A 16,437-nucleotide genomic window follows, 5' to 3' on the forward strand; every position below is an offset into this window, starting at 1 on the left:
CTAATGCTTTTTGACCTGGGAATAATATTCACCCTTGACCCATTCCCTGGGGGCTGCATACCAGTTATGTGGCTACTTGCACACAGCACCCCCTTCAGATGACCCATGCACATCAGCTGAGGGGCGTGTTGTCTCTGTGCACATCAAATGATCTAATTCTGATGACCAGGGAGGAAGTAATTTGCAGGACACTTGCCCACTTCCCACAATGGGGGTGGTGGTGGTGATCTTTTGGGACCAGGTCAGGTTCCAAACTGGGGGTTAACCACCTGCTAGTATTGTATTGAACCTCTACATTTTGTCATTTTCAACTGTATTCCTTTTTTCATATAATGAATGGTTGCCATTTCAGCACATTGCTATTATTATGCTTGCTCACTGTCAGGAACCCGACAGGATGTGTCGTGTGTTTTTAAAGATACCATGCACCTAGGTTGTTGTCCATCTATAGATGACCTTCTTCCACACTCATCATGGCTCTCAATATATATTTCGGCTTTTCTATAGAGTGAACATACAGGCAAGGACACGTTCTACAATTACATGAAGAAATGCATGCCTGTAGACTATGGCCAGCATATGCATGAATAGGACTTCCTAAATGAATAGGGTTCCTCTTTGTGTCAAGCCTTATTTAGATGCATGTTGCTGATGTACTTTAAAGCTCCTATGGCAGCAGGCAGAGCATGTACCAGCTTAATGCTTTCAAAGCTTTTCTTACTTAGGTACTATGGAAACTTCTTCCAGTTTTTCTCTTGCAGCCATGGCACTCCAGCTAAAGGGAGATTTCATAACTGGAATGATGATTAAATTTGTAGCCTACTTGTGCCTCTAAAATATGGTTTTGGTTAGTTATCTTTTGTTTTCTCTGAAAAATGATTAACATTAAATAATGTGCTGTACATGAGTTTTCTATTTTTAAAAAGCAATAAACAGTATTTTTAAAAGGGTGTGCAACTAGTAATATGCAACATATGAAAATCAGTCACACGAAACTTTTTTTGTTGATATAATGCTAATTCATAAGTAAGAAAACATGTCAAGGGATAGATTTAGGGTAACATAAATAATTAGTCAGACTTCTGAAGCCCCAGATCACCAGCTGATACTCCTGTACATTATTGCAAGTTAAATTCAAGTAAGCATGAACAGGTTTACAGCTTTATTGTCAAGAACAAAAGTTTAGAAAGCTCAGGTTTTGTCCGATTTCATTTATTGCTATGTTGGAAGGTTCTTTGATTCAGTGAAATCTTCTGCTAGTACAACAAAAAGAAGGCATTTTTCTGACAATACAGTGGTACCTCGGTTTAAGAACAGTTCTGTTTACGAACGATTCGGTTTATGAACTATGCAAAACCGAAAGTAGTGTCCCAGTTTGCAAACTTTACCTTGGTCTAAGAATGGAATCCAAACGGTGGAAGGGCACCAGCGGCAGGAAGCCTCATTAGGGAAAATGCACCTCGGTTTAAGAATGGATTGTTCATAAACCGAGGTACCACTGTACTCCCCTTACCATGCTGTTCCAAATGGTCCTCCATCCCTCTGAAACAGATTTTGATAGGCTTCAAATGGGAGAGGGAATTGGCAAAATTTGCCTTTCTTGTTGAAGAGAGCCTCCACAGAATCAAAGAGCTTTCCATTAGCATTTGAGTCCCCAATGCCTTCAGCCCCTCATTAAGAAATGTCAACCAATGTTGTGAGGTGCTGAGAAACCAAGCTTTCAGACTATGGTTAGGGCTGTTGCTTCATCGCAAGAGCTGCTGCTATAATGCAAAACAGAATAAGCTTATGAAGCTTAGGTGGTGACAAGATGAAAAACGGGAGCAGAGAAGGAGCTCTAATCCATGGTTACCTTCTGTATATGTCTGGAAACGGAAACCACATGTGAGTTTTTAAGTACAGTGGTACCTCGGGTTACATATGCTTCATGTTACATACGCTTCAGGTTACAGACTCTGCTAACTCAGAAATAGTGCTTCAGGTTAAGAACTTTGCTTCAGGATGAGAACAGAAATTGGGCTCCGGTGGTGCGGCAGCAGCAGGAGGCCCCATTAGCTAAAATGGTGCTTCAGGTTAAGAACAGTTTCAGGTTAAGTACGGACCTCCGGAATGAATTAAGTACTTAACCCGAGGTACCACTTACTGATTAGCAAAAATCATGGCTTAGTATGATTTAATCTGAATTAAGCCTTACTGTTTTCTATATCAGAGACAGTGAATTATACACAAAGTATCAACTGACCAGGTTCAGCATAACAAACTTTTCAAATTTTCGAAATGCACAATGAAGTAGAATAAGTAATCTGCATTTTATTACAAACAAAATCTTAACAAGCATTATCTGATATGCAGAAATATTGCTATAGGAGACATTCATATGAACCTGAATTCAAAAATTGTAACAATAAGTTTTTATAGTTTGAAATTTTATGTATAGAGCTTACTCTTTAAAAGATGCTGAGAAAAAATGTGCTAAAATTAACTGTGCTGATAGAATTAACATTCCTTAATAAGCAAAATCTTAACAGTAATTTTCCATGCTGATAGTGATGACCTCCTGGTCCAATTCCAGTCTAACAAGTATGATGTAAGCATATTGTATTAAAGCAAAGTTACACCAAGAAGTTAGTTTTACAGTTCCATTCCTGTAAAGTTAGGGTGTATTTAGAGAAGTCTAACAGTCTTCCCAGTCACAGTCAAGAAGTCGTCATCAGCCAATGCGTGCAGTGCTTCTTCAAACATTTCTTTAGTGACAGCCTTAAAAGAAAAAAGTAAATGCTGACATTAAAATACAAATACTATGTACAACAACCCAGACTGTAGGGATTGTATTATTTTTGCACACCTTGAAGCCATTATACTTCAACAGTGAAATAAGAAATAAAATATTAAGTTCCAGTGTGAATCTAAAATCTATTAGTGGTTTTCAAACTGTGCTTGCGCATCCAGGAGTTTCTTGGGAGCTTATTAAGGGGCTCTCAGGGAGATGATGAGTAAAAGCAGCGGAACATCCTGGAAAGACAGATTTTCTGTCACTACTGAGCCCCATCTGCAACATGCAGCTGAAGGGGAAACACTGAAGATGCTTTTGCCACATCCTCAGTTCATGCATGGCAACTGTGAGGCCTAATTGCTCATCAATGCCATGCATGAACCAAGCATGAGCCCTTGAATAGGCCACTACGTTCTGCAACATACTAGGGTTCTGTGGCAGATGAACGAGATGATACTCCATGTTTTGGAACAATAGAGATTTTTAACAGTCAGTAACAACAAATCTAAATAAATGATTATGACAAAATGCGGAAAAGATCACCCCTGTAGGTGGTAGACAACCCTGAGGAAGAAAAGTACAGTAGGCCAATGACCTTGGTTTAGTTTCAAGTACCTTTAGGATTATTGCAAATCCAGTCCAGTTTTGAGTCAGATCAGTAGGAAGATAATGGGGAAAATAAGAGGTGGAAGGGAAGATTGTGCCTGTACAAAGTGCCATGTAACTAACTCTTTTAGAGGCTCAGGCTGGAGTGCAATAAGGCAGTGCTGCAACGACTAAAGAGCCTTCATGTTGTTCAATCCTAAAACTTCATCAATACACTTCCCTGCCTAATCACAACAAACAAAATTATACCTAATGAACAACTCATGGTACAGCATTGGAAAACCCAGAGGAGGAATTCAGGGTGGGGAAGGAGACATTCCTTAGATATTTTGTACTTGTGAAAGTGAATAGAACAAACACAGCATGCAAGCCTTACAATAAACTTACTGTTTCAGATTGCGCACGGAGATCCTCAAAGAGCTGTTGATATCTTAGAGCTGGTGTTTTACCCTTAGACTGAATAACCTTCTTCAAAGCCTGAGCCAGTTCTTCTTTGCGTTTACGTGCAGTGGCACTCATCCCTTAAAAAAGAAACAAACAGAAAGAGTCACAATGTTTCCCCCACAATATAAGAAATCATTTGAATGACCTCTTTAAAAGAAGTCTTCCAAGGCTACAAATCAGATTCCTGCCCCCCCCCCCCATAGATTGTATCAGCAAATTTCAGGCTGATCATGCTGCAGCATTATTCAAGCCAGAAATTAATGAGATTGATTCGTTTTTAGCTATAGACCTGTGGTAAGAATAGATATGTCCACAATTCCAGTCCTTGGATCCGTAGCGGACTGTTTCAGAGCTTCACGGTGAAGACGCTTTGCTTCTTCAACATCCACTGTCTCTACTTTCTTAGAAAATCGTACTTTAGCATGCGCTTCCGCCAGACGAATCAAAGATTCCAGCTGCCGAGGATATGCAGAAACCATTCCTCTACAACTTCCAATCTTCCTCATATCCACATATGCCTAGCATGAGGAGAAAATGAAAAGTACACTGTAAATATGTTTTCAAGGATTGTTAAATCTAAGAATGTTAGGTAGGGAGATATGTGCAGCCATCACTAAGGGCATTTTGAGAAGGGAACTTTTTTAAAAAAAAATCCAACCACTATTTGGGTTAAATGTTGGAACTTTTTTTTTTTAAAGTAGTCATATTTTTAGTTTTAACCTGTACTTACTTCAATAAGAGCTTGACTTGCTTCTTCGCTTAGTCTTGGGTTAACATAACTACGAGCATAAGCAATATAATCCCTTAAAACTGCCATATCCATGTGCTCTTCTTCCACCTGCTCTTCAGTTTGGTAGTATAATGCAACCAAGTGATGAGCCAAACGTCTGTCATACGCTTCATCTCGAGGGTCCAGCATTAGGAAAATGAGATCAAACCTATGTATAATAACAATAAGAACAACAACAACAATAAGGCTGCTGCTACATGAACAACTGCTGCACCATTGAAACTGTTGCCTCATGGATATAATTAAGTTGTCATAAACTGACACTGTTGTTAATATCAGTCATAGATGGTGGTATATTCAGGCTCTAACACAACTACCATTTCTGGAAAGCAAACTATATGTTTTCTCATCGTCTAACATTGTGTATGCCATAAAATGCCAACAGTGTCCTTCAGCTCTCTATATTGGACAAACAGGCCAGACCTTACGCCAAAGAATAAACGGACATAAATCGGACATCAGGAATCACAAGACAGAGAAACCAGTAGGAGAACACTTCAATCTCCCAGGACATTCTATACAAGATCTCAAAGTAGCTGTTTTACTACAAAGGAATTTCAGAAATAGACTGGAAAGAGAAGCTGCTGAATTACAACTTATCACCAAACTTAAAACCATGGAGAAACCTGGTCTGAACAAAGACCTTGGATTCTTATCTCATTATACATGACAAAGCCATTTTTCACCTTTTCACCCCTTGCTTTTTCCTGTAAGACCTATTGCAGTCTTTAAGAGTCGTCAACAGGCTCATCACAGCTATCTGCCAATCACCCATTCCCACCACCCTTCTGAGTAATACCCCTCCCCACCTTCTCACTATATAGAAGGGTCTGGAAACTTCTGTTTCAGTGTATCTGAAGAAGTGTGCATACACACGAAAGCTCATACCAAGAACTGACTTAGTTGGTCTTTAAGGTGCTACTGGAAGGAATTTGTTTTGTTTTGACTATGGCAGACCAACACGGCTACCTATCTGTATATGTTTTCTATTAAGTCTCTGCCCCACAATCTGTAAATTAATCGCATGGAACCCTGCTCATTCTGTGGACCAAGGGAAAAGCCTCAGGTTGTCAGCTAACACTGGCAGCCTACATAGGCTTCCATGAATACACAAAGAGGCATCAGTGGATTTCAATGCCAATTCAATTTTAAAAAATAGTCTTGCACTGCAGCACACAAAAAGTTTTAAATATTTATGAGGCAGTGAAAAAGGTTCTGATATTTGTGTTCCAAAACCCGCACAATATGGAAGTTGGCGACTTCATGGTAAGTTTCCAAATAGGACTATTTCAGGCACAGCTAACACACAGCAATAAAACGTCTCAAGGGATACCTAGATAGCAGTGTATGGGGAAGCTGGATGTTTTCGATGGTTGTTTTCTTTGGATTCCACTGGGATTCTATTGGATTAGCAGCAGCCAGAATAGAGGTACGAGCATTCAGTTGGCAAATAATTCCAGCCTGTCAGGAAGTAAAGATTTGAAATTCATTTACAACTCTAGTAGTGGGAAAGCTGAGCATCCATTTACGTGCAGGCTGTAGTCATGAGTGTAAATATTAAACTGTGCTGTGAGATTCGATCCCTTTATGAGATTTTTTTTAAAGTGAGATTTTCTGAACCTTACTAAGCCTGTTATAGCTCTCTCTCTCTCTCTCTCTCTCTCTCTGTGTGTGTGTGTGTGTGTGCATATGTGATGTCATTTTGGCTTCGTAAACATAAGCGTTCACATATAAACATGAAATACAATGATGCAAATGCCAATATCAGAATCTCCCATAGATCAAAAGAAAAGGATTTATTGGGGGGAAAGTCTTTACCTTGGCAATTGACAATGTTTGTTGTTCCATGACTTCATGAAGCATCGACCTTGTACTTTCGTTCATTTTATCAAACTCATCAATACAGCAAATGCCATTGTCACTGAGGACCAAGGCTCCAGTCTGCAGAACCAGCTGTTTTGTTTCGGGATCCTTCATCACATAAGCCGTAAGGCCAACTGCACTGGAGCCTTTCCCAGATGTATACTGGCCTCTTGGGACCAGGTTATAGACATACTGAAGCAACTGGGACTTGCTGGTACCAGGATCTCCACAAAGGAGAATGTTGATCTCAGCACGAAAATTGCCTCGGCCAGTGTGGCTGAAATCTTTCCTTGATCCTCCAAACAGCTGAAGAAGAATGCCCTGCAAAAGGAGGAGTTTGAATGATCACAGCTGCTTTTCTTAAAATAGGGAAATCCAATTTGTGAATATACTGTTTGCACAGGCCTGATTCAAGGACTACTCACGAGGAACTGGGTACCCTTTAGGTAACGCCACTGCTATGTGGAAGCAGCATTTCTGTCCATGTTAGAAACTGAGATGTGAAAGCCAGGAGCTAAATGGCACCTTAAACTTTGGTTATGGGCACAACAACAGAATGTCTAGGCGTGCCTTTTCTTTATAACAAGAATGCAAAGCTGAAAATGAGTAAACTGCAGCTAAAATATTATGTTCATTTTTCACATGGTCTAGTCCTTCCCCTGCCCACCCCCCATATATTCTAAACAGGGTCTCTGCTCCAGTCTTCAGAGAGTAGCTAGAAGTGGGGAGGCAGAAAAGAGTCCCCCTTTCCTTCCACTCTGCAGTTTTAATCTGAAATCTCAGGCGCAGTACTGTGGCCAGAGCTCAGAAACTGCTTGCACTAATGAAATTCCCTGTCGCAAAAATGCAGCTAGAACAATGGGAGTTTTGAACACTGATTTCTGCAAGATGTTAGATACATGTCTATATGATGCAGCCACACAGGTGAACATGATGACATGGATCTCTTGCACAAAACTGACAGCTTCACAGAAGCTCCCACAAAGCTGCAGACAAACACACATGTGCAGAAGAACCAGTCCAGATTTTCAGACCTAGCAAACTAAAATCTTCTTTTTCCAATCAACACTGAAACACACTACAAATTGTAATTAATCTTCACAATGCAAGAAATCTTGTTCTTTTTAGTCAATTGCTCATTTCTGACCTGACAGCAAGATAGGCACAAGAGTTAAGGGATTATTCAAAGTCTTACCCTGTTCTGCTTTAAAATTACCTTGTTCTACATTAGCTGCTTCAATTCATTTTTATTTAGCCACCAATTAAATTTCAGCTACAGTGGGAAGTTTTCAATTGGCAGTATAAAAAATAAGGATGTGTGCTTTATGGCAGGTGGGACAACATTACTATCTTTCTTTACAAATTATGGGTTCTATCCAACTAAGTTATATGCAGTGCAGAAATTAATGAACTGAAATTAATGGGCGAAAGTTAGTCATATCCATTAGCTCAATCTTAGTAGAGAAAAAAGGTGATGTCTATATAATTAAAGTATTTGTTTGCATCTATTTCACATATACCCACTGTGTATTCTAAGCAATGATGTGCTAAAATATACCAGCTTTAAGTACTTTATGAACTCAAAATAAGAGTAATATTTTCAGAAAAATTACTTTTTATGTATTAGTACGTATATATTATATACCAAGACAGGTATGCAAAGTTTGATGTATTTAGTCAGTCAGGCAAATGCATAGTTTTAAGTATTCTTTACCTTTTTAATATCTTCATGCTCATAAATACTTGGGGCAAGTGCAGAAGAAAGCCTGTCATAAATATCAGGTTTCCTCGAAAGCTCTTGAAGCATTGTCTCACGCTCCTCTGTAAACATTTTCTGTTCAGTTCCTTCTTCAATGCCATGCAAGCGTTTTGAATCAGTTTTGCAATAATGAATAACATCAATATGGGTCTTATAGACAGATCTCACACTGCTCATTCTTGGAATGACACGAACAGGGACTGCTCTGTAGATACCTGAACAAACATAAAGCCGTTATTAGATCTCCCAGATTAAAAGGCAACATTCATAAGGAATTAGGTATAAATAGATTAATAGAGTATTAAAGGAAAAAATAAGGTTAGAATGTGCTAAGATAATTATAGGATAGAAAACAGAGGAAGATGGAAAGGAATTGCTGAAACAATTAATAGAAGTGGAATACAAAAAGGGAGGTGTGAGGAGGTCGCAGAAATAAGTGAATGAAAGATAAGATATTGAAATTATTTGATGTGTTTTAAACTGTTTTTGTTTTGTTTTGTTAGTTTAATGTGTTAGTGTTATGTTGTGTTTTTGTATTGTATTGTATTGTCCTTCTTTTTTGTAGTGTTTAAAAGTAATAAATATTATTTTTTTTAAAAAAAGGCAACATTCATCTCTCCCCCCTCTTCCCCAAGACACTAACCAGACAAGTTTAGATTTTGGCAGGCTGTGCAGCCCTCGTTAAAAGTTACCCAGTGCTAGATCGTATCATTTAACCCTGAACACATGCAAGCCCAATGTAACTCATAACACCTGGCATGTAATTTACAGGACTTTAAAATTGAAAAGCTCAATACAATATTTATATGTACATTAATGCCACTCTAGACTCCTTAGGGAGGAACGCCAGAATATAAATGGAAATAACCATAACATTAATGTTGATAGCTTGACAAGCAGAGCCAATGCTTCATTCTTCCAACTATGCCTGTATCAATAGCTGTCACAAAAAAGTGTAGAAGCTGCTACAGTAAAAGAAAACAGGAAATTCCTCCATACATCCACAATTTCACTGCTTTCTCTCATCTTACTATTTTATCTATAGGAGCCAGTATTCTATACGGCTCATTTTTGCTTAAAGACAAGAAGTGATGCCGAAACATTTCTCTTACCTGTAACATTAACTCTGTCACCTGGCTGAACCTTATCCACTAGATCATTATGAGCAAAGAGCACAATAGTATACGGTGTCTGACCAGCTGGCATGTCATCTGGAGACTCCTGCAGCTTGATCTGGTAAAAGAACAATCCTTTGTTAAAGTGCAACAATATTTTTAATCATACCGACTGTCTGTTGGAAATACTAGACACATAAACTTTCCTAACTATGTATTTGTTCAGGCAATTGATGAGACAAAAACCAGTAAACTATATTGTTTGTCAAAACTACATGTCTCTTTACAGCAGGGGTCGGCAACCTAAAGCCCATTGGCCGGTAGTGGCCCACAGGGCTTGTCTACCCAGCCCATGGAGACCCTTGCCGCCGCCCCACTCTTACTAGCACGGCGCAGCGTGGTGACTGCCTGCCGAGTTAATGGCGTCTGTGCGCATGCGCTCCTCCGACCTGGATGTGTGCCAGAAATAGAGAGTGCGCATGTGTGCAGGACAGAGAAGCGCCTGTACACATGTGCACACACTATTTCAGGCACACATCTGGGTTGGAGGAGCAACGGAAATAGCATGTGCGCAAGCACACTCCTCCAACCCGGAAGAGCGCACGTGCGCCCAAGCTCCAGCCCATCCTCCGATGGACACGAGCGTGGACCGGCCCATTGTTTGGTAAGCTTGCTGACCCCTGCTTTAGAGAATGTACCAGAGCACTGTCTAGTTGAGGCATGCAACTGTGCTTCCTTGGTCTGCGAAAGTAGCAACTGCCCAAAGGAACTTGTTGAATGGTAGACACAACTGTTTGCCCACCTACCTTTCTGCTAGATTAAAAGAACCAGAGCATCTCAGTCTTTCTCTCAGGACTCTTCTAGCAACACTGTATCTCCCCTCTAAGTAGGATGATGTGGTCCAGTTTCCCAAAGATTAGGGTAGTTAGGTTACAGGTGTGCCCTGCTTCAACATATTGAGACTAGTCTAATGGATTTTTGGGGTGCATTTGATGAGGTGTCCACAGGGGGTGAATTTAAAGCTATCATACTCTTTGAGTCATAGTAGTCTTTCCAACAAGTGACTCCTATCTCACCCTCTCTACTACCGTAGATTCTGGTGTATTAGGCGACTGGGCGTATTAGACGACTCCCTTCCGAAGCAGCAGTGGGCGGGCTCCATACCCAGCGTATAAGACGACCCCCGACTTTTAAATCTCTTTTCCGAGGTTAAAAGGTCGTCTTATACGCCAGAATCTACGGTATTATGGTGGAGTCAACACTTTTATACACATCTGTCAATAGGTTGCCACAATATTCTTTGTGGTTTTTGCTGCTGCTCTTTTTTAACATTTAGGTTCATCTCTCTGAATCTGGAGAAACAAACAGAGCTAAGCCATTTCTCAAATGGAGAACCAACCTTTGTTCCAGGTGTGGATATAGCTACATGTGAATAATTAACATGTATCAACTACCACAAGGAGTTGAAACAAGGTGGCAGCAATTAGCCTTGAGAAATGAATCCAGCAACTGATGGCAGACAATTTTTAAAAAGCACTATCTGTAACAGCGATAGCAACATACTGTAATACACTAGATTTATTAGGAAAATCCATCCTGTAAAATTAACTTCTTATGTAACCATGCATTAATAGAAGGGGTTTAATATGCATGCAGCCTGAGGAAGTGTGATGGGGAACTGCAAATTTTCTAGTTGTCTAGAAATGAAAACCATAGGAACTATTTTAATATTGTTGCAAAATATGCATGTAACCATTTATTGCAGAAAATTTAACACATCAGAACGTTTCAACCTAATAATTTAATAAAAGAACATACCATCTGTTTATCCGAGAACATTGAGCGGTTGTGAACCAATGCCATACTATGTGTGGTGTTACAGTTCTTGCATGCTGATGGTTCGGCAATCCTACCGCGATCGATTTCTACTCTTGCTGTGAAAGCACACACCTGGCATTTGAAGAAAGCTTCTTGCATTTCTGGAATTAACTGGGAGCTCCTGATTACCATGCCATTTATAGTGATAAGCTGGTCAATGTCTATTATTAAAAGAGAAGAAGAAAAACCAAATCATGTTTTATCAATATACCGTATTTTTCGCTCCATAAGACGCACCTGGTTTTTAGAGGGGGAATGCAAGGAAAAAAAAAATTCTTTAAAGGGAGCGCTAAGCAGAGCTTCCCTCCTGCATTCACTCCATAAGACACACACACATTTCCCTTTACTTTTTAGGAGGGAAAAGTGTGTCTTATGGAGCGAAAAATATGGTAACTAAGGAATGCATAAAATGGCTACCTGGCATCACATAAGTCAACAATTCTAAAGAGCAAAAAATGTGTGATATGCATTATGGAATTACATGTTTATGTGAGGAATGCAAGTTCTTCCATTTCAGTCATTTGCTAGTAAATTAGGGAGGACTGAGATGCATTTACTAGTTCTTGATTTTTTTCTGAAGCAGACGGAGGTATTGACCAGTATAAGACCACACAATATTGGGACTCAGGTGCAGTGCGACTCAAAGACGACCATCCTTCTAGCATTTATTTGCCCAAGACCAAGCAGTTTATGTAACAGTCAGATAACTTATTAAAGATGCTGTACCTAAAGCACCTTACCTTCTGGGTTCAGGCTCCTCATGCTTCTGGTTTTTACAGCATTATATGGTCTCACTTGAATTTGATGCTCCAATACTGAATCAGGGTAGCGATCAAAGAAAATTTCGTTAGCAGCCATATCAAATGTTGGAATAACTTCCTGTACAAAGGAGGCAAATATAAACTGTAAGTATACATCAATACTTGCTTCCACACCTGCACAAAACATTATGAAAACAAAGGGTGGAATCTAACACAGCACTAAGGCAATTGTTCCAGGATTTCTGCTTGTGCAATGGAATTTTCTCCTCTTCTTCTCCTCCTGTGTGCCCCCTAAATCTGTCCTAGGGGTTTCACTAGCCCTCTGGGGCAGATTTGTGGAGGTCATGAATAGGTGGAAGACGGTGAGTGAAGTCCTGTTGCGCAAGTATAAGTCCTTACACTGACAGAACTCATTAGCAGAATACAGCCCAGACTTTCTAAGCCTATTGACTGCTAAATAACAACAGCACTGGCTTTACTAATGATTACAGTGTTTTTAATGTCTGTTAAGAATAGAAGCTTGTCTCCAAGGCCAGGGTCTTCTTTTTGTGTTGTGCCAAACTGTTGTCATTTTTTAAACATATAGATGCTTGAATGCAAAGAACAAAATGATTAGGTTTACCTATCCAAGAAAGCTTTGAATTTGTTTTTCAAACAGTAACACTTCATGTTGCATAGCTAATTTCTTTCAAAATAAGGAGAGTTACTTATTAGAATTGTGAACCAAGCAATTTTATATGACAGCAATATTCAAATTTCCTTAGATCCTAATACCATTCTGCAGATCTGAAATAACTAAATTAACTAATACAAAATTAGGCACATTGAACTTTAACTTTTGGCTCTCACAGTTCTTGCACTGAAGAGCCTATTGAAAACATTTGACTTACCTGAGGATAGCACATCAGTTGTCTGTAAAGATTTTCATCAAATGTTTTCAGATGGTCACAGTTTACATTCAGAAATGGTTCCCCAATCAAGCTTATCTGGAAGATATTTAGCCACACGTTAATAAATAAGCATTTAAATCTAAAAATGCAAGCCAGGTTTAAACAATACTGCCATACCATACCTCTTCCAGTCGCTGCAGATACAGAGGCTCATTAAGGTCCAAGCCAATATTTTCTTCTTCTTTGGCTGTTGGATCAATAAAACGCTGAAGAAATCTCTGAATGTTAAAAGAACAAGACAATAATACAATTTCAGTCTCCATTAGAACTATGGCAGGCATAAATAAAATGCTATTAATTTTCACACACAAGTTATTCCTCCATGAATGATATTGATTTTATGTTATCTCAATAGAGTATTACAATTTAACATCACTAGGTGGAAAAATTAGACAAATTGTCTATGAGAAAAAAGATTACCCCAAGAACTGCCAGATATTATTATTCTTGCTCCAGACCTCATCATCTCACACCAAAGTAGAAACATTTAAAAACAAATATATACAAGTGTGTAAACCACTGTCCACTCACCTGAAATTTTTCTTTGCATGAGGCCACATTGACATCTGTTCCCCATATCACTAGCTTTTGTCCAAGAGACTGTTCACTAGCCACTGCGTCTTCTGCTGTAGGCTAAGTACAAGAGTAACCTATCAATATTATATTTAAGGCCACAATCTATGCTTGGTTATCAGATAAAAAGTTCTACTGAATTCAATGAGTGAAACTTCCTTTGAGTAAATATACAGATGACTGAAATGTCACTTGCAAAATCTGAAATACCTACCACATCAGAATGCAGATCTACTTGCCTAGCCTTCCGGACAGAGCCAAGATCAGGCCTCTGTCGCACTGGAGTTCCTCGCACACCACTCCTTGGGGTTCCTTCTATTCTAGAACTGGGTGTGCCATAGGTAAGTGGTGAACTAATATCAAAGTCCATTGGAACTGTATCAAATAAAATGTGATTATTGTTTTAGAAATATATTAATGCATTTGTGACAGAAGCTTGCACTTTTGTTTTCCCCAGCAGAAGACAGGTGTTTACAGAATTATGCAAAGTAGCTTTAAAGCTAGTATACTGCAATACCTGGCACATTTGCTCCCAAAGTGGATCTCATCCAACTCAACAAGACTATTTGTTAAGTGTTAATAAAATTACTTGGGTAGCTTGAGCATTGCTAGAGGTGGGCAGAAACATCTCAAGTGATCTCTTGGAATTAAGAGTAAAAATACCACAGGATAATTTTTGGGGAGATACTGAACTGCAATATTATTTCAAGTCTGTGAGGCATCAGAGATACCAAATGACAAATTATCACAATCTGTCCACAGAGGCTTAATAATACTGTCATCTGGATCTACTCCAAGTCTGGTAACACATGGAAATTAAAATAGACACACTAGTTCAGTGGGGCCAATGTTGACCTCCAGATACTTTGGACTCTACCTCCCATCAATGCTAGCCAGCATAGGCAATGATCACAGTTGGGAGTTGTAGTCCACAACATCTGGAGGGCACCACATTGGGAACCTCTGCACTGGCTGATCAGCAGCATTGTAGACATTGTGTCTACAATCTACTTACAATATTGATAAGATAAAAATGAGCAGTTTGATACTATTGCCAACTGCCCTGTCCAAAGTCAAAGATACCTGAATTTTGGAATTGTGGTGGACTGGAAAACAGAGCATCTTGAACATTTGGGCTTTGTGAGTCAATTGGTGGAGAAGTGGGCATTGGTTGTAAGTCTCCTGTAGAGTCGTCTGTGTGACGTCGTTGCGAAGGCGGAGACTGTACATCTTCAGAAAGAGCTGTAACAAAGCGAAAGTTTGAACTTTTGCCTACGCTGTTGTACGTATCTCACTTTTCAAACTAATAAGCAACAGATTCCCTTTCCCCACCCTCAAAACAAAAACAATGCACATGTTCAGATTCAATCTTGATTAACTTCACTATCACAACAGGGTCTTGGATTAAGTCCTTGTTCAGACAGTCATTTGGCACCAGCTAGTGTCACACAGCTGCTCAAAACTGCACAGGAAAATTCCCCCCAAAAAGGGGCACTGAACAACAGGCAGTTCCAGGCATTACAACATTTCAAGCAGCAAACACAGAACAATAAAGATGTCACACAAGTGCATATCAGTAGTGTGGAACCACTACACTTTTAAATGTTTTGGACTATAATTCCCATCTTCCCCAACAACTTGCCAGGCCAGAGTCCAATTGGGAGATGGAGTACAACAGTGTAGGAAGGTCCACAAGACTCCCAATCCCTATGTGCAGGTCTCTTCTCTTAGAAACAAAAATAAAAAACACCTGAGAAACCCGCATCAGTGCCTTATTCTTCTCTACACAGAAACTGGTTGCATTGGATTTAACAAGGCTTATTCCTAGGCAAGCGTATAATGTGCTGTCACCTGAATCTGCCTTCCCCAGACGAGCGTGCACCAAGCGTCTTACACAATCGTTGCGAGAAGCACCGGTGTAACACGGGCTCCCCCCCCCCCCCGGTGCAGCATCCTAACCAAGAGCATGTGAAGCTGTCCTATGGAGCCCTTTGTAAAATCTAGGAAGCGGAGAGGCGCGCACACGCAACCTCGAATAAATTACAACGCCGGGCAAACATTATTGGTTATTGTATTTTAGTGTTTGGTTGGAAGCCGCCCAGAGTGGCTGGGGAAACCCAGCCAGATGGGCGGGATATAAATACAGTAATAAATTATTATTATTGTTATTACCACCAAAGGGAACCTGAAAAGTGCAGAAGCCCAGGGGCAGGCGCGGCAGCAAGGTGTCGAGTGACTTACGCGTAGCGGGATTGGCGCCGCCATCGGTTGGGGCAGTTCCGCCTCTGCGGCGCTTGCTGCCGCGACGGCTCGGGGTGGACGCCGGTGAGGACATAGCTCAGCGCAATCCTCCTAAGGGCAGGAAGGGCGGCGGGACAAGGAAGCAGCAAAGCCCTGCGAGCGGCTGCTGGCAAACAGCGCGCGCAAGACGATGGCGGCGAAGGCGGCAGCTTCTCTAAGCGCGAGACACAACAGAGGAGGAGGAAAATTTCGCGCCAAAAGGATCACGTGACCTCGAGCGTTCGCGGGCTTTCGCCGCCAATGGGAAGTGGGAAACTCCAACCTTGCACGGGGGGGGAGGGGGGAGCAAGTGCCGCTCCTTGTACGTTTTCGGCCAAGGGCTTGAACTGAGAGGTGCGGGTGATGATGGAGGAGGAGGAGGAGAAGCTTGTCAAACTGACGTAGCTGACGAAAACTACAAGAGGCTTTCCAAACGCTTTTTTCTTCAACGTCGAGGCCCCGTTCTAGAATGGTACGGCTCACGCTTGACAGGCTGCCTCGGCCATTCGGACGGGGATCTATGCTGAGAGGGGCGGGGGGTTAACTCTGCGTTCCCCGGATTGGTGCTTGCGGGGCAAGCGGCACAACGCTGTTTAAAAGCCGGGAACGCCCTCTCCCCCCTCCCCGGTATCCTGAAGGCAATGA

The 16,437-nt window shown here is 40.7% G+C and overlaps 1 protein-coding gene across 1 annotated transcript; it reads right to left on the reverse strand.

Annotated features, from left to right (window-relative positions):
* Positions 1 to 2,290: 2,290 nt before the first annotated feature.
* On the reverse strand, positions 2,291 to 15,990 carry MCM4 (minichromosome maintenance complex component 4). Its single transcript, XM_081874934.1, has 16 exons — positions 15,754 to 15,990; positions 14,596 to 14,754; positions 13,727 to 13,887; positions 13,471 to 13,572; positions 13,062 to 13,157; positions 12,880 to 12,975; positions 11,969 to 12,107; positions 11,169 to 11,389; positions 9,348 to 9,468; positions 8,191 to 8,450; positions 6,432 to 6,797; positions 5,947 to 6,074; positions 4,554 to 4,761; positions 4,113 to 4,341; positions 3,767 to 3,900; positions 2,291 to 2,757 (listed from the first exon to the last, which is right to left on the reverse strand). The coding sequence occupies exons 1-16, from the start codon at positions 15,845 to 15,847 to the stop codon at positions 2,665 to 2,667; spliced, it is 2,607 nt and encodes an 868-aa protein (XP_081731060.1). The 5' UTR covers positions 15,848 to 15,990; the 3' UTR covers positions 2,291 to 2,664.
* Positions 15,991 to 16,437: the final 447 nt, after the last annotated feature.

This window comes from Podarcis erhardii (assembly GCF_964252035.2).
Source record: "Podarcis erhardii genome assembly, chromosome: 8".
NCBI classification, from domain to species: Eukaryota; Metazoa; Chordata; class Lepidosauria; order Squamata; family Lacertidae; genus Podarcis; species Podarcis erhardii.